This window comes from Nomia melanderi, chromosome 9, assembly GCF_051020985.1.
Source record: "Nomia melanderi isolate GNS246 chromosome 9, iyNomMela1, whole genome shotgun sequence".
Taxonomy (NCBI): domain Eukaryota; kingdom Metazoa; phylum Arthropoda; class Insecta; order Hymenoptera; family Halictidae; genus Nomia; species Nomia melanderi.
In genome coordinates, this window is record NC_135007.1 from 5,075,707 (window position 1) to 5,103,472 (window position 27,766).

The following is a 27,766-nucleotide window of genomic DNA, read 5'->3' on the forward strand; positions in this document are numbered from 1 at the left end:
TATCGTGATTTATGCCCACGTTTTCTCCTCCAGCGATCGGTGTCTTTGTTTCAAACGGTTTCTTCCCCACGGTCTCTTCGTCGAACTCGACGTTCATCGCGAGAAAAGGATCGACGGATGCGAAGGAGCTTGGATAACTTCAACCGAGAGTTAAGAGATCGCTCGCTTTCCGGTAAATGGCTTCTGGCTACGGGAAGAAGATGCTTCTCGCGAAATATTCGAGTGGCAATCGTTGTAAATATAATGAGCCCAGAGGTTGGGTCGTGGATTTATTGGCTATTGCTGTTGCAATTGGGAATTACGATGTTTCTGTAGGTCAATGTTATTTTCCTGTGAAATTGGATTGATGCGGCATTTAGGCGCAGAGAAAGTTGTGGAGAAAGAATTTGTTGGGGTGGCTACACAATTTCAGTGGATTTTTTATGGAGTAATTGACTGGTGATAGAAGAAAAATATATTGAACCCGTATTTTGTACAATACTTCTTCCTCTTTTATATTCATCCTTTGTTATATTGTCATAATTATAGACTCGAAGGAAGGACTGCATTATGCAACTAATGAGATAAAGGTAGGTATGTGGCGGTAATTTGTATTTTTCTAAAGTTACAATTGAATCTTCAGATTGTTTTGGAAATTGTTCGAATTGTCCAGATTGTTTAGAAAATTGTCAAGAGTAATTTTTATGAATTCAGTAACTTCTTTATAAAATTACTAAGAAATAATTTTCATAAATTCAGCAACTTTTTTTAGGAAATCACTGAAAAATGATTTCCAAAAATTCAGCAACTTCAAGCATAAAATTCGAAACTAAATCACAAATTTGGAATGTAGTTCCGGATGCACGCCATAGTTTTTTACCGAACGCAGCGTTTCAGCGTTGAAGAAGTCACTTTGTTCAGTAGCCACAGACATCCCTCCATTCATTAAAATTTCAGGATCGTCGGGCACCGTTAAATTGTATAGATGCTCGGCATCGTTCCTGCGTGAGATTTAGCCTGGTCAAAAGTTCGTGATACACGGCCGGCGCTCGTTTCTCGATTTTATGCGAGCAAATGCAAGTTCTGTTTTCCCCGTGCGCGAAACGATATCCGCAAAGTTCGGCCTCGTGCATAGGTAGGCTCGAGGTTCTGCATGCAGCCGTAAACTTTTTTGAACTGCTGTATGCACGCAGCGAGCTCCCGCCTGTTTCCTCTCAAATCGAGCTAACTTCATGTTTACTTGGGGCTCGAGCATTCGATTTTTTCGTCTCTTTGCTCGGTACGGCTCTTGACGTCATATCTTGCGATCGCGACGTAGCTTCTCGATTTTGACTCTAGGGCACATATTTCTGCAACATATTCTTGTAAAACGTTTTCCTCAAATTTCAGCATACGAGTTTCATATTAAAAGTGTACAAGCCGTGTATACAGGTTTCCTTATTTTCTTGGAGTAGTACGAAAGCAGGAATATTTCAAGCACAAAGCGTGTCCTTTTCAGAAAATTTTCGTAGAAATGTTTATAGGTACGTATTAAAAGCTGTATCCAGAATGGATGAGTATGAGAATGTATGAACGAATTCGATACGACTAGGAATATTTCATATTAAATTATAATTGGAAATTAATTTTATATTGAAATGAAAGATATAGTTTCTATAAGATGATATTCTATTCATATTTAATACTCTTCAGTTTCAATGAAGCTTTGCAAAAATGCTATTAAAGCTGCAGTAAATATTCGAGTGGTATATTGAGAAAATCTTATCGACGATTCGATGGTTTAGAAGTAGTTTGAATTTCTTAAAGAAAAAATACGAAAGGAAATTCTCTTTCGGGAAAAGAATGCTATATATTTATAACATATTTTAATAGTTGCAAGACGAATATTTCTTTTCCATAATTTTACATTTATTGTCACAACAGAAATTTCACATAGAAATGAATCTCATTTAAAGAACGTAAAGAAAAATATTCCATAGATTTTTCTATTACTTTTCTGTTATGGTTTTGACCACTTTATCTACCAAACATCTAATAAAAAGCTTTTTAATGACTCATATTCCCTTATTAAAAAGCAGCTTAATAATTTTCTTTAAACAACAGCCCTCGAGTAATTAGATTACGTTACTCGATATAATGTGCAGATACAGGATTGCAATTACTATTACCATTGAAAATTTAATTAAGGAATATTTCAATTGTCAGAAAGCTATTCAATAATTTACAGTAAGTGACGAGCGCATATTCGTGACCCTATATTATTTTCCTAAGTCTACAGCTGAATACCGCGAGAGTCATTCAAATGTATATGAATATAAAAAAATGTATGATAGAACTATGTTGTCAAAACTTGGATATAAATTTCGAAATCACGTAAGATTAACAGTAAAATTACTAGATGGATAAAAATTACCCATTCCTAATTTCTTCTTTCCCAATTATTAAAAAGATAGCAGATATTTCTCTGATAAATTATTAAAGAAATTAATTTAGCAATGCTCAAACTGAATTGTAAATCAATTAAAGTCCCAATAGATGCACTCTCGGAATTTCTATAGAGGAACTTCAAAAAGTCAGTTTAATTGCTCGGTAGTTTTAGCGTCAAGTGACCAGAAGTTTTCTTAAAAATGTGAACTGGACGTAGGACTACATTAAATGCATTCTTCTAAAAAAGTAGAAAATAATGTAGGACTACGCCCCCTATCGCGATTATGTCAACTGCAATGAAACTTACATACGCTGAACGAATAAGCAGACGACAGGAATTTTTCTAAAAACTGGGAGCTTCTGTTAGCAGTCTTCTGTTCTTATCTATGCGTACCGCGTTGCATTTTTCTTTCGGACGCTTATCTTGTCTGCTGAGAGCAGCTGGTCCTCTAAGACCTCGGATAACCATGATAAACTGCCCGCGGGCCGTTCGTCATCCCGAAGGCGGGACAGTTTAAAATAATTCTACCGATGTCGATGGTGTAACTTCATCTGTATGCTAAGTGGAACGCGTCCCTTCGCCAGGTGAGCGCGGGACCAGGCTCATTTCACCGGCCGCATTTGCATAACTGCGCTGACGTTGTGATTTAAACGACGTCCGACGCATTTTGCCGGAAGGACCGAAGTTTCCCACATGAATGTCGGCCTGTTTCCTTGAGTCACGTTCTAACTAATTTCACGGCGGAACGACAAAAGGCAACGCGTGGCATCCAGTGTTCCTACGTGACAACCACGCATCCGAAATCGCAGTTTTTGATGTACCTTCAAAATGATTTTCATGATTTGTGTCGTAGATTACGACGGAGATTAATTGAAAATTTAGGAATACAATTTTTGAGAAAAATTTTTGTAATTGCACATCTTATATTAGCTTGCCCGGAAATGAATTGCAGCTCTAACACTTAATATTAGAAATTCTGAAACTATGAAATGGAAAGAAAATTATGCAACTGAAATTAATATGATTGGGATTTATACATGTTCCCAGATACGCTCGAAACTCCTCTATTCTGTTGATAGAAAGATTTAAAAGATAATTGTGATAATAGTCTGAAATGAGTGAAATGGTCTTATTTATACAAAATTCCCTTAAATGCAAAGTAAACAAAGTCTCTCGCACTTTCCCTCCATACAGAATCAATTCCTATCGACTAACTCAACAAGATACGTGACAGCTATCGCATGAAAATATTCCAAAGAAAACATCCTAACGCGTTCCAGCGTAATATAAACTGCATCAGTATACACTCCGCCGGTATTACAAAAGTTCCACGAGCACTCGGGGGAAGCTCAGTGTCTCCGGGCAGGGGAGTATCAAGAAACGCGAAGGATCCAAATCCAATTTGGATATACAAGAAAATTCCCGGCAAAATTCGCGAGACGTTCAGGGACATCTAGCCCGAACTGTGGCGAGTTCAATTTATTCGGTCGACTTTCGAGCCTGCCGGTGTTGCTTTCTCTTCAAGCAAGTACTGTAAGGAGATCACTTGATAGCTAGGCTGAAGGATGTGGGTCTGACTGGTTAGTTTTGATCTTTTTTACGATGCTAATTTGCTATTCGTCGAGACAATTACGCGTAACCAATCAGAACTATACGGTAACTCAGGGTAAGATAGTCCGATTCCACTTACATCATATCTACGTTTTTAATTGTTTTTAATGGTGTACTATTTAATAATAGTATTTAGTGGCATAACTATAGGCATAAAGACCTGTTTACAGTGCAGCTTTCACGTTCACGGTCCATCCACAAAGCTAAAAAGTCACAAGGGCGAAGGGACTCTTCCACTCAGGATGCTCGCGTGAATAGCTACAGAACAACAGTTGATTTTATTTGCCGAGCCGCGTGACGAAGGAAGCAGACGGGACAGAATGCGACCGAGTGAGATGTAACAAACATTGACGTCGAATTCCATTTCTGCGCAGCGGTGGCTTTTTATGTTTACTAAATCTCGGGCTTGTGGAGACTTTTCTACTGTGTATGTTTCCCGAAAGAATCGAGGTGGAGTGTACGACTGATTTCCCCTGCGCCTGTCACTTTTTAACTTTTAGGATTGGCTCGGGACGTGAGAACTGCACTGTAATTGTTCTTCTTATATATATTTACTTTCATAAATATTTAATTCTTTCGTTAGATATCAATGACATTTATGATGTAATAGTTCTTTTTAACACTAGAACTACTGAGCGTTTAATACGATTAATATGTAATCCCTCTAAAAATTGTAACGGTAGATTGTTTTCAGTTCCTCCAGACATTCATTATAGTATTTAAGTGAAACTATTTTCAGAATCATTTCTAAACTATATATTTTCAAGGTCATTTCGAATATTCAATGCTTTTAAGATATCAGTAATTGCGAAACAAAAAAGATCGAAACCAGTCATTCTAACTAGTACAATAGTTCTAGTGTTAAAAAAAGTGGGTTATTTCTCCCGGATTTATCCTAAACAAAATATAAAGCGAAAGACCTATCTCATCCCTATACTATCTCGCTTGACACCAAGTCATTTCCCTATAGTAGTCGATGTGTCCCTTGGAAAGGCGATTAGCAGGGCCCAATTGAAATTTCACGAGACTCCAGTAGCGCCGTTCGTCCTTCTTCCTGTCTCGACGAGTACATTCCGCGCTGCCAGCGAAGTGGGCACTTACCCAAGTTACAGGCTAGCCAGCCGAGCAGGGGCGAGAAAAAAAGGGGTGGAAGAATTGCAGGGATTCAGTCTCGGGAAAAAAGAGGAAACGGAAGATACTCGGAGGGGGAGAGGAGGGAGACGAAGAACGAGGAGGGGAAGATAAAAAGGTAGAACTTGTTGTGTCTCCCATAAAATCCGGAAGGGGTTCCCGAAGACTCCTAAGAAAAATTCGCAGGGAAGTTTCCGCGAGATTTCTCCGCGCGGCTGAAAGCCCCGCCGTTTCTCTTTCGCCGCTTTCGAACGATCTTTCAGGCGACGCTTATTGTGTGAAACGTCACCTTAATGAACTGAATTCTCGAGCGGGATTCGCGACGCTTCTGGATGAGGAATACATCGCTGCTGCTCTTTTCTGGGGCGCGCGACGTTTCGCGATACTTACGAAGTTCCGTGTTACTGGAATGAATGGGCAGAGTTGAACGAAGGCGTTCGTACTGTTGGGAGAATGTAACGAAGTTCGTGAACGAATAGATTCATTTTAATTAGAGTTTTGTAATATTTTATCGCAGTCACTTTGTCTAGCGCTGCTGATCGAGGCAATTACTTACTAGTTAAAAATATGGTTTTCGCTGAGACGCAGGGGAGTATAGTTTTTACTTGCAAAGCTCTAGTAACTTTGAAATCAAAGTATAAGGGAATCTCGTTACGACGTTCTGATTCCTTTTGTTTCAAAGCAGCCTAATTTTAGTAATTGAAAAGTCGATTAATAGGCTTGCGGTAGATACAGTGTTAATATTTAAGTAGAGATCTAGAAGATTGGAATATTTATGTTTTTTTATTGAAATTAGTTGATAATATCCACGATATACACTTAACTTACTTCTATTCTTTATTTTTGTTTTTGTTGGATATTATTTGCAAAGAATTCATTGAAATAAAGTGTATCTTAAAGGCAATTTTTATTACATTGTTCCTGTGCGAATAGTTCTGCTTTACTCTGTAGATGCAGCGCAAATGTATCATGTTCTTATTGTTAAGTTACTTATAGACAGTTTTCAACTGATGATCTAATAGAATTTTTTTATTATCTTCTCTACCTTTCACATTGTTTAAAATTACGAATTATAGGAAACTGTGTTAGCCAGTAATGTAATCATCATAAGGTAAGTGCTATTTTGCTGCTAACAATTTCCTTCATCGTAACTGAATTCCCCTTAGCTCTATTAAGGCCATCCGGTCTTCACGAACTAATTGCCATCGTAACTCTATGCTCTGGTGTTTAAAAATCCAACCATCATTCCGCGGTTTGTACTTGTCGAGAGGTTGAAAATGAACTAATTAGTAGTTTTTGAATATTTATGTTAATTCAGTTTGCATTGGATCTCTTTATGCGACAACATAGTAGTCAGATTTATTATTTCTATGCTAATAAATTATTTTAAATGTTTATAACAGATAACAATTATGAAATACTTTAGAAATAAATGGAAGTATGGAAGTATTACATACAAAAGTTGTTCGCATTTGAAATTAAGAAAGATTATAGTAAAATGAAAATATACTCTTGTTAATTGTAAGTAAAAACTTTGGTTTTCATCCCTTCAATAATTCCGCCGGAGAAAATTGTTAAAAAATTGGAGAAAGAGCATGCTTATGACTCTGATATGTAGCTAATTAATAAATATTCAACAAAACTCATTTATTAGTTTCAGTTCAGGCTGCAGTAATATTAATTTCTGTTCCATCTATATTCATTTTTAAGGTATTTCATTAAATACGTTTCCCCTTCTTCAATTTTGAGGATACGTTGCTTTTCAGTTGCATTCTGCGCGAACGCATAATTCTGCTAATAAACTACATGCAGAACACGATGCCAGACATTATTATAGCAGTTTTATCTTCTACATTCATCGCCTGAATATAATTAGAATAATTATACTGCAACGAAACAAACATTGCTACCCCAACTGTGTTTCTTTCACAATTACCACAACCTTGATTAAACTATACCATATTTCCTACATTATTATCACTTAATTATTGCTAATATCCGTCAGTATTTGTTCAATACGAATAGTTGAAGTCGCGCTAAAATTACTAATTAGTATATTCAGTTTTCCCGAAATATCTTTTTCTGGCGGTCTTGTTTTTGCACCCGCGCGATAACACGAAAAAAACGTGGACGGAAAAAAGCCACGAAACTTGTGGTACTTTCTATCAAGCAAAACCGCTGATAAGTGCAAATAAAAAATTCAACGGTTTGCGTGAGGCGGCTGTGAGCGACGTCAGATAAGTTCCCTTTCCCCTCAACCGCGACCCGTTTCCCCGGGGCACTAAATTTCAACGACGCTCCTAATATTTTCTCTCTTTTTTTCCCACACTTTCTCGGTCCACGCCACGGAAAAATTTAATTTCGTTTGCTCACCGATATTTTCGACTCCGAGGGCATTAGCTTTGCTCTCTTTGCTCTTTTCGTCTCTGTTGCACACGTCGCCCGTATTCTTCCACCACTTATCGTACAGAATCTGTATCACGCCTTTCTCCTGTAGCTCCAGAATCGCTAGAGATATTTTATCCCTCCAGGGCGAACCTGCATATAAAATGGCTTCGTTAGGTCGGTCAAGGATCAACGCTGTTTCGCTTTCGGCTAGACCAAGATAGACTTTACTTAGAGCTTGCTATCGTTACATGCTTCCTAGGAAAGTGAAAATAAATGATTTTAATGGAAACTCGTCCACTCGATCTTGATGTTAAACGATTCTCGACGAACTGCAATTTAATAGCACATAGTTTAATACATTCTCAACAGCTGTGGTGAATTAATGTTTACGTGACTTTTAAGTTATTTGAATGGGTGAATTATAATTTTTTATTGCAGTTTGCTACCGTAGTTCGTAAGGGAATATTGCAGTTATTAAAACGATACTATAGTTACCAAGGTGATACTGTAGTTTCCAAAGTTTTCGCGCGATTTGTTCCTGGGAAATACAATTCCTATCTTATATTGTATTATTTATATATCGGATGTTTAAGTGTTTTATAATTGCTTGAAATAAAAAACTTGATTATTCTCAACAAGCGATAAAACTCATCATATTGTAGATATATATTGGGAATTTTATTTTATTCTTTTTTATTGTGTTTGATTTTATTTTTTTCTTTAAGCTGTGGTAATTGACAGAGATCAAATATTTTTTAGTGATAACGTGTATTGATATGGGTTTCTAAATATTTTTATGTTTCTTAACAAGTCAAACAGCAAGGTTCTAAAATTTATATGAAAAATTTTACAGTTTCACGTTTCTTCACGATTTCCTGGTACACGACTCTTGAGACACTGTAACGTCAGCTACAAATCTACAGAGTTTACGATGTTTTCTGCAAGCGGTGTCGGCCAGTATGGCGACAGCGTCGCTCAAGAGCGTCTCTCTGTGCAAGCTTCATGGGAAATTAAAAGTTAACGGTGTTTACACACATATTTCGTACCCTTCTGGTACACTTTTGCGCGTCAAGCGGAGTATTAAACGTTATTTCCAGGCTTGTTGATAGAAGTAATAATATTGTGTGTAATGTTACGTTAGAGAAAAGGTTACTCTTTATTATATAGGACGATAAATAAAGCACTAAAAGAATTAAAATTTCTAACAAATATGGAGGTCGCAGAATTAATATTATTCAATCAAACGAAGTGAAAAATTACTTACAACTTCAAAAGTATTATAGTTACAAGTATTTATATATAAAAAAATGATATTCGTTACTATTTTACACTATTTATAAATAATTTATTTTTAAATAATTAAACTTAATAAATAAGTAATATGAACATTATTTAAATAAATAAAATAAGTAAATTAAATAAGTGAAATAAATATATATAGTTTCAAATAAACTTATTTATTTAAATATTACTTATCCGTTATTTTCATTTTATTTTCATTTGCAGTAAAAACTGCTAGCTCAAACCAGCAACACTTTGAATCCGGAATACAATCCTCAGCATAGACATAACTGTCTTCGAAACCATTGGCCACCTTTCATTGTCGGAACAGGAAGCGCGGACGTGGTTCAATTGTTTTCCAATATTACCTTTGGGGGTGGCAATCCCGTAGCCTTTGCTGTCCAACAGGCCACCGATTTGCGTGAGATTGCAATCCCGTTGTACCGCATAATCGAGCATGGTGGATTCCATCAAGAAGGCGTAGTCGCCTTCCAGCACCCTCTTCACCCCGTCCTCGTAGCTCTTCACGAACACCGAGGGTGACTTCGATTCCATGAACCTCCACATCTTCTGGTATATGCCGATCTTCGAATCCTGCCGTTCACGATAAAAGTTAGAACAGGATTTTTGTCAATTTTCGACATTTTCACAGAGTAAAATAATTACAGAGCAGCTCTCGCGTCCACGTTCAATCCACAGCCAAAAAGTTACAAGCGCAAAGGGACTCTTGCTCTTAGGATGCTCGGGTCAATATCCACAGAGTAACAGTTGATGTTACTAGCTGAGCCGCGTGACGAAGAAAGCAGACGGAACAGAAGGTGACCGCGTGAGATGCAATGAACATTTGTGTCGAATTTCGTTTTTGCGCGACACACAGTGCGGTCAAACAGCTATTTTTTTTATAAAACTCAATAACTTAAAAAGTATGAGTGATAGAAAAAAATGCGTCAGATAAACGTTGTAAGGTATAGAGCTAAACATATGGTGGTTATATTTTTTTCACATTATGGAGATATTATGAAGTTTTTCCAATAACAATGGATATTTTGTGTTTCGATTCCAAGGTTATATGAATAGAGAAATGGGATTTATTTATCGCAGGCACTACTTAGCAACATATTGATGACTTTCAATTTTCGTTATGTGAATAGTCGAATTTGGATGTTCTATCCAAAGGCGGCCGCACTGTGTGGCGGCGGATTTTTATGTCTACTTATGTTTCCTGGAAAGACAAAGATAGAGTGTACGGTCAATTCCTCCTACCCTTGTGCACTTTTACATAGTTTGACGGTAGTCGACCAAGCATAAGAGCTGCACTGTAGCATGAATTTTTATATACAACACTTTTACTTTTACACATCTTGCACACGTGCTCTTTCCGAATGTCAAATTCTTTTTGCGGGCGCAAAAAGCTGAATGCAGTTATTCTTTATTTTACTTTTCACATATAGGTGAAGCTGATCTTGTACGCCGCATTAAAAAAGAAGAACTAAAATAAAAGAAACAAAACGAGATATATTGCCTAACAGTTCGTACCAACAACGAACTGCAAAATGATTTAGCATCGATCCCGTAATCCAGGTAAAAAACGTTTCCCCTCATCTTTCACCCCAGTTCGCGTGTTATTTATCGGACAGACACATAAAAAATACGAACCCTCTCATCGCGGAGAGTGCTTTCGAAATATTGAAGCTCACGCACTCGAAAAAAAATTCGAGAGGCGAGAATTTTGTTTTTTTTCTCCTTGCGGACAAGTTTTTAGTTCGGCCGCGATTATTCCATCATTTCGTTCCGTCGCTTCGTTTCTCTTTAATTTTCCACAGCGATACTGTGAGAACGTTTTATTATTATTGGTTACGATACGCGCGGTACTCCGACGCGCAATTTCTTGAGAGCTTGCCGGAAGCTTTTCGTCTGATTTCCGTCGATCTCGTTTTGCGTGGTCGACGGTACGGGCGTTACGCGCGGCTTCAATAATTTTTAGCCAGCTATACTGAATTAACAGCGTCGCAGTTGTCGCGAGATTGTCTGCTATGGAATTTGATTCGCGGACTAACTTATGATGTATTGTACGAATCGGTCGAATTTAATAATTTCTAGTTTGGATTTTTTAACAATTTAAAAATACTTGTTATTTTTTTGTTATGATTAAATGAAGATTTAATATTGCCATTCCATTAAATGAGAACCTTGATTGTCCAGATACATAATTTCAATTAAAAATAGTTGAAGAAAATGTGCAAATTAAACATCAATAATCAAATGAATGAATAATTAATTTATATAACTATGGTAATATAAAATTGAAAATACAAAAGTAAAAAAAAAATATTTACTTGAACCATCGCAGTTTGATGGATTCTGCGTGTAAGTACAAGAATAGATCGAAACAGAATCTATTGTAATATTAAAATATGTCTTACTATTCGTGTCAATTGTTTACTTCGATGAAAGTGTTTCACTATTGAAAGAAAGGTGGATTGTTTAACACTAAACGTACTGGCACTTTACATAAACTTATTTCTACCGTAATCAGTTAAATAATAGGTTATAAAATAAAGGTAAACAAGTTAGAAGAAAAATTTTTCTTAGTGGAAACATAAATAAAAGAAAAGACAAACATTAAAAAATTGGGCAATATAAGGTTAAATGGTCGAAAGAAAATGCAGAATTTTGAATTAAATTTTAACACCTTTAATTTTTATAATTATGTATAACGCGTATTTTTAATGGTTTGGTATTAACACAACATAATAGCGGCGCGTGAATGCAATGGCGTACCGAATTTAATAACGTTAAGAGTCCACGTGAAAAGGCCCTCGGAAATTTAACAACGTGGCCGGAACGTGCCGCGGATTTTGCGCTGGGTACACGAAAATTGCTGCACACGTCCAGCTGAATAATTAGTCAAACTAATCACGCGAGCGATTACAACCGGTAAGTTTACGGTTTTAATATCGCGGATGAGTTGCGATTAAATGTCCGCCTCGTTCGTTAAAATAATCGGAAGAGACGACCCGAATACCAGCGGAATAGCGTTCGACGAAACCATCAAGTGGTTGATCATTGAGCACTATTGTCGGTATTTCATACATCGTTATCGAGTTTGTGTTTCATATTGAAACACGGTGGAAACGATGGTACACTTATCGTTGTACCTTTAGAATTGACATTCTATTTAGTTACAAGCGAATGAGCAAATAATTGGAAAGATCTGTTTTGAAAGATTTCAATAATGAACAGTTACTACATACTGAATGCGTTTAATAAATATTTGTTTATCTGTTGGAACTAATTGCATGTTTGGAAACTTTAAAATTTAAATGCTCTTCGTGAATGCAATCGAAAATTTTCATTTCAAACGTGGCGATTTTTTAATTTCTTAATGCATAATCGTTCCATTTAATTTCAAATTATTTATTAATAAATCTACGAAGTTCGAGATTGATTCGTTGGATCACTTTCTTTTAAAAACATTTCAAAAATTCTATTAAAAATAATCACAAAAATCTCACAATTATTTGATACTCACCCGGAAAAATGTCATCGTACTGCCGCCCTCCAAAGTGCCATAAGAAATCTCGGTTTGCTCCGCGAGGTCCGCCGCGTTTTCGATCGGCGTGATCATTCTCTCGACGGTTAAGAATGCGGCCAGGTTCGCAGTATAAGAAGAGATGATGATCAGCGTGAAGAACCACCAGATTCCGCCCACTATTCTTGTGCTGGTTGCCTGATAATGACGTTCAATACTCCCCTTAGTTGCAAAAATCGTGACTGACTCCGCGAGCAATTCCTTTTCGACTGTTTTCGCGGATTTTGGCCGAGTTGTTAGAAATTGCAATCCTTCCCTTTAATTGTAACCGAGCCTTTAACACTAGAACTACCGAGTATTTCATACGATTAATATGTAGTTCCTATAAAAATTGTAACAATACATTATTTTCAATTTCTTCAGACATTCGTTATAGTATTCAAGTGAAACTATTTATTTTCAAGATTATTTCGAACATCCAACGCTTTTAAGATATCAATAATTACGAAACAAAGAGAACGAAATCAGTCATTTTGACTGGGACAGTAGTTCTAGTGTTAAACAGCTAAGGATCGAAACTGTTACACAACAGACGGATACTTGGCAAAACTGCAGCCTGGGGTCAAGACAATGAATGATTTAATAACGTTTCATGTTTCAGTACTCTCCGTTACTCTTTGCAAACGTCCTGATTTCATTACTCTTTTGTACATATATACCCGTTACACGATCACTTGCAAATGACTACGTACACCGATTGCATTTTATGCATACATTGCGCGTGATGATGGACGCATAATGGTTCAAAGCTTCATCGCATCGTTGCGAGCAGGAAATTTATCATTTAATGGAAATAGAATGGGATACGTTAAGTACCCCCAATATATTGTGAAATGATTTATAATCACCAGTTAGGCGTTCGGGTCACAGAAATCAACGGATGAACACTCGCGTGAAACTGCTAATGGATGGTTGTTATATAAATATGATATACCAATTATGTAAATCTTCTCAGTCGCTTGATCCCAATCCGATTGAATGTACTCGGACCGAATAATGCGATTGAAGGGAAAAATGTGATACAGTGGTGCAAATTACAAATCTTTGAAAAGGCGACAAAATTATATCGAATATCACAGAACTCTTAATTTTATTAATACTATTATTAATACTAATAGTGTAGTATCTAGAATTTTTAGCTTAGGTTAAAGTATTTTTAAGAAGATTGAACGTAATAATGAATGTGAGTGAAGGACAGGCTATAAAACGGTCGAGGGAAAGTGGCCTGCACAACGTCGCGGACCCAAGATTGCAGGGCCAGCTTTCCAGGGGTACATTCGAGTGTTTGTGATGAGTGCGAGTGAGAAAAATGCTTGTGAGGGAGAGAATGATTTTTGGGAGAGAATGTAAGAGAGTGGCGAGAGAGGAGTCGTGTGTTGGCCTCCGTGGCATTGAGTTGTACTTTTTACGTGTTGTCCGTATTGTTTCCATATTTCATTAAATACATATATTTATTCTTAGTTCTCGATTACTGAAAATCCACCTTTTCACTGTCTATAATATAGCAACCACTATAGTAGGGAATGAACAAATTTATATCAGGTGTATACCTATTTTCAAGATATTGCATTTAACATTTGTTCTGTCCCTTTATTAATAAATATATATTAAAAAAAAATATATTCTTGTACTGTAGAATTTACTTTAAAAAAATTTGCTACTACTACTTCCCTCATTACCATATTTTAAATTCACAAGGTGTACGTAGAATTTTGCAGCTGTTTATCAAAGTGAAATATCGATAGTTCTAAAATTTCTTCTCTTTTAATAAGTGTAGTCGAAATTTCGAATAACAGCGAAACTTTACAGTTAAACTCAATGAGAATACGTATTAGATTTTAATTGTTCGGACTTCATTAAAGAGTATGAATATTCTTAAACCGATCGCAGCCGGCAGCACATCAAAGCGAAGGGATGCAAATTCATTAGCCGATTATAAAGGTAGTGGATGGCTAGAGAGACGTTCTGAGGACATTCTTAAGACACTTAATACTCATCATGGTGCTCATGAGGCACTCGTACTCCGTGCAAATGCCGCTTCAGCTTCGCATCCCCGAGCCGGAAGCCCATAAAGAGCTACGATGATCAATCGGAACCACGTCGGTTGGAGCATCGAAGACGAAGACGATTTAAGAGCCCTGAGGCACTAGCTGAAGCAACATTCCACCATCGAAGAATGCAATATGCGGTCTCATTTATGCGCCTCATGACCGTTAATGGCACGAAATATGCCATTAGCGGCGGCGGATCGATTTTCGAAACGGCCACCCTAAGCAACACATTGCGTGATAAGTCTACCGCTTACCCCGCATCAGTTTTCCGACGGTCATAAATAATGTCTGTCAAATTTAAATAGAACATAATCGAAAATGACGGTTTATGATCGAAAAATGAATAATTATGTAATATTATAAGAAGATTGCTGATTTATATGCAAATATATATATATATAGTCTTAAGATTGTAATTAAGAAATGTAGAGCTACGATAGAAAATGGTTTTTCTTAAAAAAAGATTATAAAAAGTGCTATGCTTTGAATATTTTATGTATTTTTTCGTATCGCAGAACTTGGCACTTTCAAATTTCGAGTGAATATATAAAAATTCTCAGTTTAGTTTTAAGAATTTATTAGAAATATTATGGAAAAATGGTAAGAAATCAGTGTAGTCTATTCTGAAACATTTTATCTTCATTTTCTTCAGATACTAACCTATTTACGAAATAATTTGAAAGAAAAAGTTACAAGTAATTGAAGAAGGAATCGATATCGCATAAAACACAATATTATAAGACCCTTGATACATAAGAGTAACATGTTTCTAACATTTTTCTTTCCTTACGATCTACGTTTTAAATATCCGGTATAAATTATTATTCCACAAATGACCCTTCGATTATTTTCTATTGTTCTCTTTTCCTTCTTTTTTGAATATGAGAAAAGGAATCAGGGTTTCACAACGAATTCATGATGAAACGGGAACGAAAAGGAAAACAGTATCGAAAAAGGAATTGCTCGTTGCCTAGTAATTGCTGTTCATTACGCTTATTGTTACGAATGATACGGAATACCTTTCAAGCACAACAAAGTTTTGCTGGCAGTCTTTTCCAAGACGAATGTTAATGCAATGGTTGCAGTTCACAACGGCGAAGTTCCGAGTATAGATTTAGATGTTACACTGCCTTTAACGCTGCAAGGATCATAATCGCTCGCATGTCCGTTTGTCCGAGGTTTTATCGCGGAGTCCTGGGACTCTCATGAGCGCGATTTTCGCAGAGGCGCAACGACAACCCCACATGGACATACATGCCACCAGAGCCGGCTAGCACCGTATGGGGTACAGGTGTTCCTTTATCGCGTAAATCATTTCTCATTTATCGAACCTATCATATAATGACCAGACTGCTGATTTTTACATTCAAATTCTTATCTATTCGTTTACAGAGATACAAATTGTATACAAATTTTCTATTAACTCTAGTGAAAGGTTCTATCCGTTTTTCAATTAAAAGAAAATAATACATTTCAATACATTTATTAATATTTATTGAATAATATAATTTTCATTGTTACTAATAACCTCTTCTCAGTGTGATGATGATCCCTCATATTTGGATAAGTAAGCTTAATATATTGAAGGTTCTATTAAAGTTTGTATAAAACAGTGGATTGATTAAAATTCATAAAATTGTCCGTTAACTAGAATTTTTAATAATCGTGTCAAGTTAGAAATGTATCAAATTGGCAGTCCGATAATCGAGTGCATCAAACTCAGAGGTTTTTCTCAGTTTTTCCTTTTTACGGACGTGAAACTAACAATTGTTCTTTTAGCGAGCGCTACTTTAACGCTGCATCGAATTGCAGCGTCGTGAATGATCGTAGAAAACTGTAACTACTGTGCTAGATGAGTTACAGGTAGCAACCATTCGGAGTGGGTGGCTTGGGGAGAAGTAATCAGCGAACTAATCGACTAATTCTTCTCCCGCTTCTCGCGGAGCCACTTGGAATTGAATGTTCCTTCCTCACGCGATATCTGAGAGTCTCTCACTTTCTTTCTTGCGGTGCAATGGAACGCTCAACATTCGTCGAATGAATGAAGATTACTGCGCGATGCTTATCAGATAATTCTATCAACAACGTAAAGGCTGCCTTGTAATTAGTACTTCAACTAAAAACGAAGTTGATGATTATAGAAGAAAAAACTCACCAAAAACATAGAACAAAATATTTCCCAATAATCATACCGTCAATAATGCGCGCCCTGTGTTTTCCAGTATCCAATTTCCCGAAAACAGGCTTCGAATTGAACAAATTTTACTTTGTGTTTTCGATTAATTGTTTTTTTCACGTATCAACTTGCATCCGTTTACCAACAAATAAAAGCCAAAGATAGTGCCACCACGGGCGACAGCGTGACAGGGTGAAATGAATAAATTTCCCGGAATGAACGGCGATTTCAGTCGGAACGCTATGAATGAATTATAGTTGATAATTCGCAGCTGAACGATCCTGCGTCTCGTCCCATTGATCCGGTCGATGATAAATAGGAAATCAGGCTCGTAAACAGCGGTTGCATGCGCCATTGTCGCCCCCGGTCTATTCTTATCAGTCAAAGAAGCGGCAACGCGTGAAATCGGCGCATCTCCTACTCGTCTAAGGGGGCTACAAAGCGTGACGTAAAAGGATGTCTCTCGTTTTATCGATCGCCCGTACGATAGTATATTTATCGCTACATTCACGCGGCAGAATTTTACGCACGCACTTTAAGAAAAGATTTCCCATGCATGGAACTCGAGAGAGACTGTTTCGCGTGAAACTGCTCGCCGCCATGTCTGGCGTTCTACTTTGCTCCTGACGTGGCCGAGCAGTTTAAATTTCGCGCGAACGGAAACTGCGAACGAACGGAAACGTGGTCAACAAAATATAAGGTGCTTGGCTGTTATGTGCATGCAGGGGTGACATGCGTTCTCTCGAAGCGATTGTTCACGCTTTTTGGAAAAAAAAGAAGCTCGTCCATTCGTGCAACTAAAACGAGACATTCTAATTACACAGTCCAACGAATTAAACGTTTTAATATTCACCGGGGGATTTTTGTGGAATTTCCTGTCCTACGTAGGAATTTTCGCGCGGAGCTGCTTTGAAACAGGAGCTTTTGTAGAAGTTAGTAATTTTTCGGAGAAACGAGGTATTGTATGGAAATTAAAAATGTTGGGAAATTGAAGTGAATCGTGAATTTCCGAGAGAGTTTTCAGAATATTGGGGCACACTGTTATTGGCTTTTCACGGATATAATGGTGCATCAAACAAGTAAATTATCTGAATTCTTTGATGATTATTTACGACCATTTGTAACAATATCCTAGAAATTTTGCTGCATTATTTAATGTAAGAATAAACTAATTTTCTTATTGTTTTTAGTTTTTATAGAATATATCATTGTTGAAACATTCACGGAGACTCATGTGCTTCAAAACTAAGAATGGAATACCAATTTTGTTCCTGGTTTTGTGTTTGTAGTAAGAAATGCTACAAGAATCACTCGGTAGATATTAGAGATCAAAATTCGTGTTGAACAGTGTCATGATTGATCGAAACATTTTTTTTATTTTCTCTGGTGAATAATATCGTTCTTTCTAAATGAATACTAACTGATGACTATCCTTTGCTAAGAAACATAACTGTTTAGTAATATCCTCGTAGAAATGCCACGATGTACTCATATGGTGCTTGAAATTGTATCCTCAGTTTATATAGCCCTTTTTGTTTGCAAAACGATGAAGCTTGTTGGACATTTGTTACTCGATAAGCCGCTCATTCATTTCAAATTTAACCCTTAACTGCCGATGTGAAAAAAACTACAACCGTAGTCGATTTATGAAAATAACGTGCACGTCAGAAAGCACTAAAAGCATTGTCTTACAAAGATGGAAAAAGTTTTATTCATGATTTTTCTTAATATATACTCCTTATCAATTAGAATAGAAAAACAAGTTAACAATATTTGTTCTAATCAGACTCGTTTACTAACTTTGAAATTAAGTATCTTTTTATTGTCTCTTCTCAGGGAATGTGTCTACAGACGCAATTCCTTTGAATATGTTTTCTGTGTGGTTCTGGCATTTAGTGTGATTTTTTGTAACTTGGTTTTCATAGTGGAAGAGGTACGATATATTTCGCACGAGTAAAAGTTTTCTGGTACAGTGCAGCTCTCACGTCTTGACCGAGCTAAAAGTGTACAGAGGCAAAGGGTATTGAGCACACGCGAGTAGAAATAATGTATAACAATGAAAAGAGATCCTAATTGTTAAGTCAACCTTTTTTTTAACCAAAAAGGTCCTGAAAAAGGGTATAATATTAGATTATTGTTGTCAAACAAGATTGTTTAAACAATTTTGAGCGTAGATTAAAACATCGTTCTTTAAAAAATTTAACAATATTTTTACCGACGGTGTCAAAGAACACTTTTTAAAATTTTGACTTACAAATTACTTTCTCAGTTTAATTATTTTTCCTCCATTGAATTTTGGACATTTTTCTATAGTTAATTTTATAATCACCATTGGAAACGTCGGAAAGTCAATTAAAAATATACGACTAAATTTGGGAAATAATTTTAAGTTCATTTTAAATGATGCACAATTCGGACATTATACATATAATGTCTTTTGACAGCTCCGGTAGAAATTGTATTAACTTGCATGTTAATTACACAAAATTCTACCGAATATCAATTATTTTTGACATACGAAGAACTTCCACTAGGAGAGTGACTACTGAAAAAAGGCACCATTTAAAGGGATTGACGCGTTAATCAACTCTATTCTTCATTTCCCGTGAGATGTCACGACCGACACGGTTTATCCTAACTTCTGGTTGGTTCCGGCAGATATCTCGGGCGCAGCATGCGGAAAACGGTTCACCTTCCGCTGTCCCGGGTGGTCATCCCCAGCGGTGATTAAAACTGACAAAAAGTCGTTCCCTTGGGAACGGCGAAGGAAACAGCCGAACGCGGATGGAAAGATGAAGCCGGACGAAAACGGGACGAGAAAAACGCGCCTCCGGGAACGGAAAAAGGGGCAAAGAGGGACTGTTATCCACTTAATTGTTTGGCGAATAAAGCGAAACCTGGTTTTTCGTGGCTCGTCCGTGCCCGGCCTGAGCACGCAGTTAAATGGCCGCGTGCACGGTACCCACACGTACGGCCTTTATAACAGAAACGAAATTACGTAAGCTCCGTTTTAAACGGCCACCTTTACGGCAAATAATGTTGTTACGAGGTACGAGTTACTTTAAAGCTCAATGATGCCTCTTAGCTCGGCTTTTTGCCTTTTACGGCTCGAATGTTCCGTTTTATTTGAGATGAAATTAAACGAATTGCCCTAAACGCCTTGTTTAGCTCGTTTAATCTCAATGCGTTATACGAGACTTTTATGCTTGTTTAGTAGGTCGTTGAATCAGGAAATGGCATGTTGGGAGAAATTGAGTACTTCGTGTACGATGTTTTTGTTTCATGAGACATTTTTGAAAAATTATTTGGAATGTTTGTTAGGAATGTATTGTAAGTCTACTTTTGGAAAATCTCGAGACATAATTGATACTTAATTTAGTAGAAGTTTTTAAATTATACATAATTTACAATCATAAATTACTGAATGAATCGTGTTTAACGCGTTGAATTCCTTGTTAATTTTACAAGATTTATTACAGTATTTACGACTGTAGAAATAAGCTTCGTCGAGGAGAAAGGTTATTGTAAAGCATGTGCTATCAAATAAAATATATATATATATATATATATCAACTTGGAAAATATATAATTAAAAAACAACGTAACGATCTTATTCTAAAAAGGAAATTCCAAAAGAAGTTCTACGCGTAAATCTTTAGTGGACTGTACAATACTCTAACTGTTAATTACGAATACTGTACTTGTTACTAGTCAGTCGATAATAAAGACTTAAAGCAATTTGGATACAGATATCGATGCAAATTTTTTGAGCGAATCGTATGAATCGAGATAAATATAATACCAACAAGCTTCTCCGCGCATAGTATCCCGCGGTTACGTGTTTAATGTACGCTTTTCCTGTACGCCGACTCTGTGGTGACACGTTTACCTTGGGGTTGAGGTCGCTGCCCTGTTGCATAAGAGTGCCGACCATAAACCAGAAGCTGTTGGCCAGGGTGAACTCGTTCACGGTTCTCAGCAGGGGAATGTCGTCGCTGTCGGGATCCAAGGCGCTCACGTGACCACCCTGATCACATCGTGACCCCCGCCAAGTGGTGCGAAATTTCAAGGACAATTACACAGTCTATTCTCAGACCCTTTGCATTCTGTGCGACTGTCGTGGAGCCGTGAGTGCAATTACCCTAGATACCTCTAACCAGTGACATCACATGGGTCGAGGAATTGCGATACAAGCATCCGTGTACAATGTTATACAATACAGTAGTAACACCAGAAATTCAGCTAAATGATTTAAGTCTTAAAAATATTATATCTAAAGATATTGAAAAACAATTAAACAGAAGAAGACAAGAAAATTTGTAGTATTAAATTGATATTAAAAGAAACATTAAAGGAAACTATTAGTAACGAAAATATATTATGTATATATCAATAATCCAATTGGCAGAAAACAATTTTAAATATAAATGCTTCGGGAACATTTAAGTGAAATACATTTAAACGAAATGTACAACAATCTTCAAGAAATCACAGCTCTAGTCGTGAAGCAATCAAGTTAATCATGTTAACCAGTCAACTGCGTTTAACGAGTATACACGTCACCTTAAAGTTTGAAATGATACTAATTCTTTCAACAATGAATTCTTTATTTTCCCAGTTAAACAAGTAATTCTTCTTTGTTTTGCTTTAGTTTTTCATTAAAATATACCCTAGGTGCATTCATCTGCGTTTGGTGAGTACACAAATTCATTTCTTAATTTTATTACGCGCACAACGAGAGTCTTTTTAAACTAAATTCCACAGTTCACAAGTTAATCAAGTTAATCAGGAAAGATCCTAACGGAACGTCTCGGAGCTGCATTCAACAATATGTCCGAAGATTACGTACAACGTGAACTATGCAGAAAGCACAAGTACCCGGAACAAGGTAACGTTGATCAGAGGGATCATCATTACAACTCGCCCATCCTGAAAATTCATCTGATTACCCACGACTCCCGAGCGACACAGTTTTCGCGTAGATCCAATTACATGGTCGGCGTGCACCACACGACGGGAGCCTACCTGCAGGGGACATTTGCAGCTGGGGCAAGCCCTCGGCTCGACCCACTCGTATGGGGAGAACCTCGCCACTATCCAAATCGTCAAGGAGACCATCACGTAAGCGCCCAACATGGACAACCAGATCTCCACAGCGAGGGGATTCATGAATGAGAACAGCCTCGACGGCATTCGCCCGGAGACCTGAAGCAATTACATGTATTTCCGTATTACTGATCCTCTCGGTCCTACCTATCCTCCATCCCAATAACCATCGAAACACAAGAACTTTTCTGGACGCCGTGGGGCCAACGATTTTCGCGTCGTTAGCCGTTACCTGGTCCAGTTATTTTCCTTTCGCTCCCTCTTTTTTCGCCAACCGCGTTGTTCAACCAGTATTTTCACGCGTCAAATAATTCATAAAGCTGGCAGTTTCGTAGTGTTCTGCTGCCAGGTCTGAATATGGGGCCGCGCAAGATGATCCTTTATCTCGGCGGAATCTCGGCCCCGCCGCTATTCTTTGGCCCGTCAGACACGACACAATAGAAAGCTAGAACACGCCGCAAGTTCAGCCATTATACGAGTTCCTTTATCCTTTCGTTTTGCCCGCTTTTTGCCATGGATCCACGGTGAAAATTGGAGCACGTTGTGAGAATCAGGCCTACACGAATCTAGAGCGCGAGCGCTGAGAGCGGCCAGGCAGCTTCGAATAGACTGCCTGGACCAGGCGAGGGTAGACGCACTTGAACATCGCAGCTTCTGATTTTCCTGGCATCCTATTTCTGATTTCCCGTCGGGCCGTGTAACGCTCGGAGAAACGTACCGCGGGGAATCTGGGAACGGGATTCGGTTCAACTTCAGCGAACAAAGCTGGCTTCATTATGTGGAAGGATATTCTCGAAGGTAGTCGAAGGCTGTTGGGGAATGACAAGCTTCTCCGTTAATGATTCTGGTAGTCAGAGTATAAAGAATATTCAACTTGAGTGTTCTTGTCAGCTGACATGATTTCGTTTCGTTCCCTAGAAACTTGATTTTTCCAACGTTTCAACTCTGTAACCTGTTCCTAAGTCTTCCAGAACTCTTTGAATGTCTTATAAACTTCTCTTATAACTACCAGCTCATACTATCCCAAATACAATTGTTCTGTCCATTATTCAGTTTAATAAAAAATGAAATCGTATGGACCAATGTAAGTAGTTTCAGCTTGAAATAAAGTATAGAAGACTCCTAACACCTGACGAGTTCCCCTTGTCTATATTTGAAGACACTTAATGGCCAATAAAATCGAAACGAGAGGTGTCCATGGAATACAGAAACTGTCGGAGAATCCACGGATTCCTGGGAAGTGAGAGCAGTGATTTGAAAGGTAAACCGGCGAGCTTAAAGGTGGTGTAGCGAAACGACAGGTGGGTCCGTGTCGGGACAGCTCGTCGAGTGTACCTTTGGGTTGAGTCCGCTGCCTTGCCGTAGGAATGTGCCGGTGATAAACCAGAAACTGTTGCTGACGCTAAACTGGTTTTCGACGACGTCGCTCTCGGCCAGACATGGGTGTGGATTGTTCCACTCGTACGGGCTGAATCGGGCCATAACGAACAGGGTGAAGCTTACCAGCATGTACGCGGCCAGCACGTACAGCCAGATCTCGACGGCCAGGGGGTTCATGAAGGAGAACAGCCGCGTTGGCTGACTTGATGGCACCTAAATTACGTTACGCTACGATTTTAATTAAAACGGATCCCGTACCTCTCGCCCGCCGTATGACGGGTCCTTCGCGAGATTGTTTTGCGCTGCCAGATCAGTTTCATCGAGAACCTCGTCCCGTTTCCCTGACCGTTACCATTTTTCGGATCGTTCTCTTCACTGTCGAGCGAAGCTTTGTTCGGATAATGGACGAAACAATGTGAATTACGAGGTGCGTACTTTTTAGAATATTGACCCTTTCGCTACAATGGACGAAATATCCCGATTCCACCGTGTCGAAGAAACGATGCTATAGATTGGATGAGATTTAAGTTTATGAAATGTTCATTTTTGATTAAGACGAAACGAGATTCTCGGCGTGCGATGAAATATTTTGTTATCCATATGTGGTGTTTCGAAATTGATGTTTTTCAAGTAGATGTAACAGCTAATGAATTATTTGGAACGTTAAGCTTGAACGAAAGTTGCTGAAGAGGTGCGCGAGTATAATAGCGACTCACCTTAAACAGAATTCCAATACCGAGATTCATGAATGGCTTGGTGAAGTCTATCACGCTCTCCCGAGCGTAATTTATCGTCATAGAAGCAACGGCCAGGTCCGCCCTCTGCAGACAAAAAGAGGAAAATGTTCAGATTCGATACGTCTTTACATCGCTATTTTACTTTGTGAAATGCGTACAATAAATATTAATTTCTCTTGGTATTTAATAAGTGATCTGAAATTCTTATAAACATTTTGTTATTGTACAGAATGTCTTGTTGATCACGTAACCAGAAAGAATTAGGTTTTACGTGCAAAAATAAGTAAAATCCGTAGAACATTCTTCGTTCATTTGAAAGCAGGTTTCAAAATTATATTCTATCCTTTTAATTTAATTTTATAATAGATATGAAATTACGCACTTCCAAATTTTATCAATAATACAGTGCACCCTGGAATTAACACTGAAACTATCAAATAGGTCAAAATGACCCAGACCTGACTTCTTCTTTCATAGTTCTTAAAAAGGTAACAAATGTTTCTCTGAGTAATTATTAAAGAAATTGATTTAGCAATGCGCAAACTCAATTGCGAATCAATTCAGTTCTCTATAAATGCACTGTTGGAATTTCCATAGAGAAATTTCAAAAAGTCAATTTAATTGTTCGGTAATTTTAGTGTCTCGTAATACAAGATCTATGAAAAGTACGAAGTTCCAAACATAAATACCTTCAATAAAAGATCAAGTTCGTAAATTCAAACTACAATACAACCCTGTCCTGGTATTTATAATTTTTGCTACAGCTTTTTAATGTTATTCAAAAACAGGACCAACAAAGTTCATCGAATCGAAAGATCCACACGATCGAGGAGCTTACAATGTAGACACGCGAATGATATTTATCGGCTCATGAAGATCACCAAGACGATACGCTACGTTCTTCCTCTGTATTCGGTTCGGGAGTTCAAGAAATGTTTGCCTTGCAAAATAGCGAATACATTTTTTATAAGCGGACATACGCAGAACGGCAGGTCACCGCCAATGACGTCTTTCCTTCGGGACGATCCGCTTACGGTTTCGCTGGTTTCTGGGTTAAGGCGGAACAGCCTTTCACAGGGGACAGATTGCTTTGCATCTTTTATAAACCGCTGATCTTCGGAATTCAGCCGGCATCTATGTTGCCGTTACGGTTAGTCGCGCGGAATACGACCTCGCCGAGGGCTATTCGCATCCTTCGCGCCTCGAGGACTCCTTCAGGGCTTCTTTTTGTTGAGGAAATCCAGCTGTTCTCTTCCGTCACAGATTTTTCACTTTTCACCACCGTGAGTAGTCCGTATTGACAGTACAGCGCTTTTCAAGCAGACAATACACGAGCGTAGTGCTGGGCTTACTCTGGTTTATTAGAGCTACAGTTCAGTGATCACATAAAGACTGACTGTAACTGAAATAGAGTAGAACTTTGATTATTTGATTTAATTAGACGACTAGTGGTCCAGGTAAAAGGAGCATCTAAAAGACGTTTTTTAACTTTGATCAGGTTCCAGGATCATTTTCGACCCAAATTAATTTTTGCTGTGATTTCTTTTAAGGGGCGGATGAATGTTAAAGCCTGTTTGTAAGAATCGATTGTATGTGTCTCAAAGTACAATTTAAGAATTCGAATCATTGAATCTTAATTTAACCAAGATTGTGGAAGATCCAAATCACCGAAATTAACTTGGTTAATCGAGGTTTACTGTTAAAAATCAATTCGTGGCCTATCAGTGAGTTGCAATTCAAACTTTAGGAAGCTGCTATGTGAGGAATATTTGCATTCCAGAGATTAATTGGCATTAAGTTCATGTAATCGTTTATATATGATCAAGTAACGACGAAGCAATGATTCATAAAGTTTCTCATTTCTGACATATGCGAATTGTAATTTGCATGAAAATTTGTAGTTTAATGATAACTTTTAGATTTTCCGTATTTATGGAAAATCCTTCTTTATAAGTATATATAGGAATGTAGACTATTCAACAAATTAAATCTATTTTTTTAATACAGCGTTTATCCCTATCTTCGCCATCTACCATCTTCACGAATCACTCGGAGACATTCACGTTACGCGGATCAAACTATTGCTAATATCTCATTAACTATCAGGTTTAGGACGTATGAAGGTCAACACTTTTATACTCAGAATTTGATACTCTGTCGATCTATGGTACAAAAAGTAAGTCATTTCATTTAAAAAAATCAAGGTGACCTTGAAATCTCTGAAACGCCTCCACCCACAAAAAACACTCACCTTATAAGATATGTTCTCTGATACCATTTAAATCTCATGTTTCAACGTTTTCATAAACTGTACCGTTAAGTAATTATTTGAGGTAATCAAGATAGGTGCCTCACCCTGTATATACATTTACATTTGCATTTTTCAGGAAAGAGTGGAGTAATATTGACATCAACTAATATCCGGTCAAACCATTAATATGAAGTTACTTAATTCAGAGACGGCATTAATGCAGCCTATCGTAACACTGGAATACACTTCGACTGACTATGCGTCGTCTTATATCACTTAATAATCCTGTGAGTGTTACGGTTCGCTTAATTGTCTGATGTTATTTGGTAATCCAAACAGCTTGTCACATTTCATTGTCATGTCATACACTGTCGACTGTCTGCATCAGTAATAACTTACACAGAGTGTTTCAAAAGTCTTGGGTGTTCTGAGTCGTGCATATTGATCGTGGACATATGCAAATCGATAAGTCCTTTTTAGATTGCAAGTTCAGACTGTGTCATAGCGGTTAGCAGTTACAAAATTGAAGGTTAGATTTCCTTGATACAGAATTTATATTTTGATTGGGCGAATGCTTGATTATTCGTTTTTTTGCATACTTCAATTTGTTTCTCATTTTTTTTTCGTATTTCTGCAATAATATTTCACATGTTTGGATGTATTGAATTTTCGTTCTATTCTGCTTACGAAGAATAAACACTTATCTTTCAGCAATCAATTTACTGAAAACTAAGTTTTAGTTTTTAAAATAATAAATGCATTGCAGATTTTTGTATACGTAAAATAAATGTGTGGACATGTGTACTTTATAAATATTTGATAGAGGGAAAAAATTCAAATCATTGTTAAATTTTACTCTTTATCACTAGAATTGTTTTATTATTAATACTGTTAACAGTTTTCGATCGGTATCTGGATATACCCAATGAAAAATTTTTATTTTTTTTTAACGTTTCAATAAAATAATTTTTCATTGTATACGTTTTTATATAAACAATTAAAATCGAAGCAACGATTCATAAAGTTTCTCAATTATGACATATGTAAATTGAAATTTGCATGAAAGTTAGTAGTTTAATGATAACCTTCAGGTTTCCCATATTTATGGAACATCCTCGTCCATAAGTATGTATAGCAATGTAGATTATTCATCAAATTAAATATCATTTTTAAATACTACTTCAAGAAAATATTTCATTTTTAAAACCGTACGTACAATATAATATATTATAATTTGAGGTAATATTTTAGGCATTGTTCGTAGATATATACATATATTCTGTGTCACTGAAGCAAATAAATTCACTGGAGACGAACTGACAATGTTATTTAACAAGGCGACATAAAATCAGGGACCAGACAAAAATATCGTTGATTTATTTCTGTATTTAGTATTTCGCCTGTGCTCGGTGCGTTCCATTTATACAAGATTTTCCGTGTTGTTGCAGGAACGCGATTCTTTCATCAATTTTTCCATTACATTTTTTGTCACGTTCTTTCTTTTCTTCAATATCATTGTTTCATCATGTATAGAATTTATGTGCATTGATCTATTTTGTGGTATCCATTCATTCTAATTCCGTTTCTTTATGTATACATTTCATACTCCAATATTCCGAGCTCTCGTGTTTCGTTTACACGTTTATTTTGCGCAA

General features: G+C 37.2%; 1 protein-coding gene across 8 annotated transcripts in view; it reads right to left on the reverse strand.

Annotated features, from left to right (window-relative positions):
• Positions 1 to 27,766, reverse strand: part of LOC116431336 (glutamate receptor ionotropic, kainate 2) — a 277,385-nt gene that overhangs the window by 13,503 nt on the left and 236,116 nt on the right. For 7 of the 8 annotated variants that reach the window (XM_031986602.2, XM_076370455.1, XM_076370456.1 and 4 more), the window contains exons 11-15: positions 23,840 to 23,944; positions 23,079 to 23,336; positions 12,351 to 12,548; positions 9,187 to 9,412; positions 7,523 to 7,687 (exon numbers count right to left, since the gene is read on the reverse strand). In XM_031986602.2, the coding sequence (XP_031842462.1) occupies positions 7,523 to 7,687; positions 9,187 to 9,412; positions 12,351 to 12,548; positions 23,079 to 23,336; positions 23,840 to 23,944 (952 nt within the window). Of the gene's footprint in view, positions 1 to 7,522; positions 7,688 to 9,186; positions 9,413 to 12,350; positions 12,549 to 20,526; positions 20,665 to 21,662; positions 21,843 to 23,078; positions 23,337 to 23,839; positions 23,945 to 27,766 lie in introns of all 8 variants that reach the window. The other variant, XM_031986605.2, reaches the window with a different exon arrangement.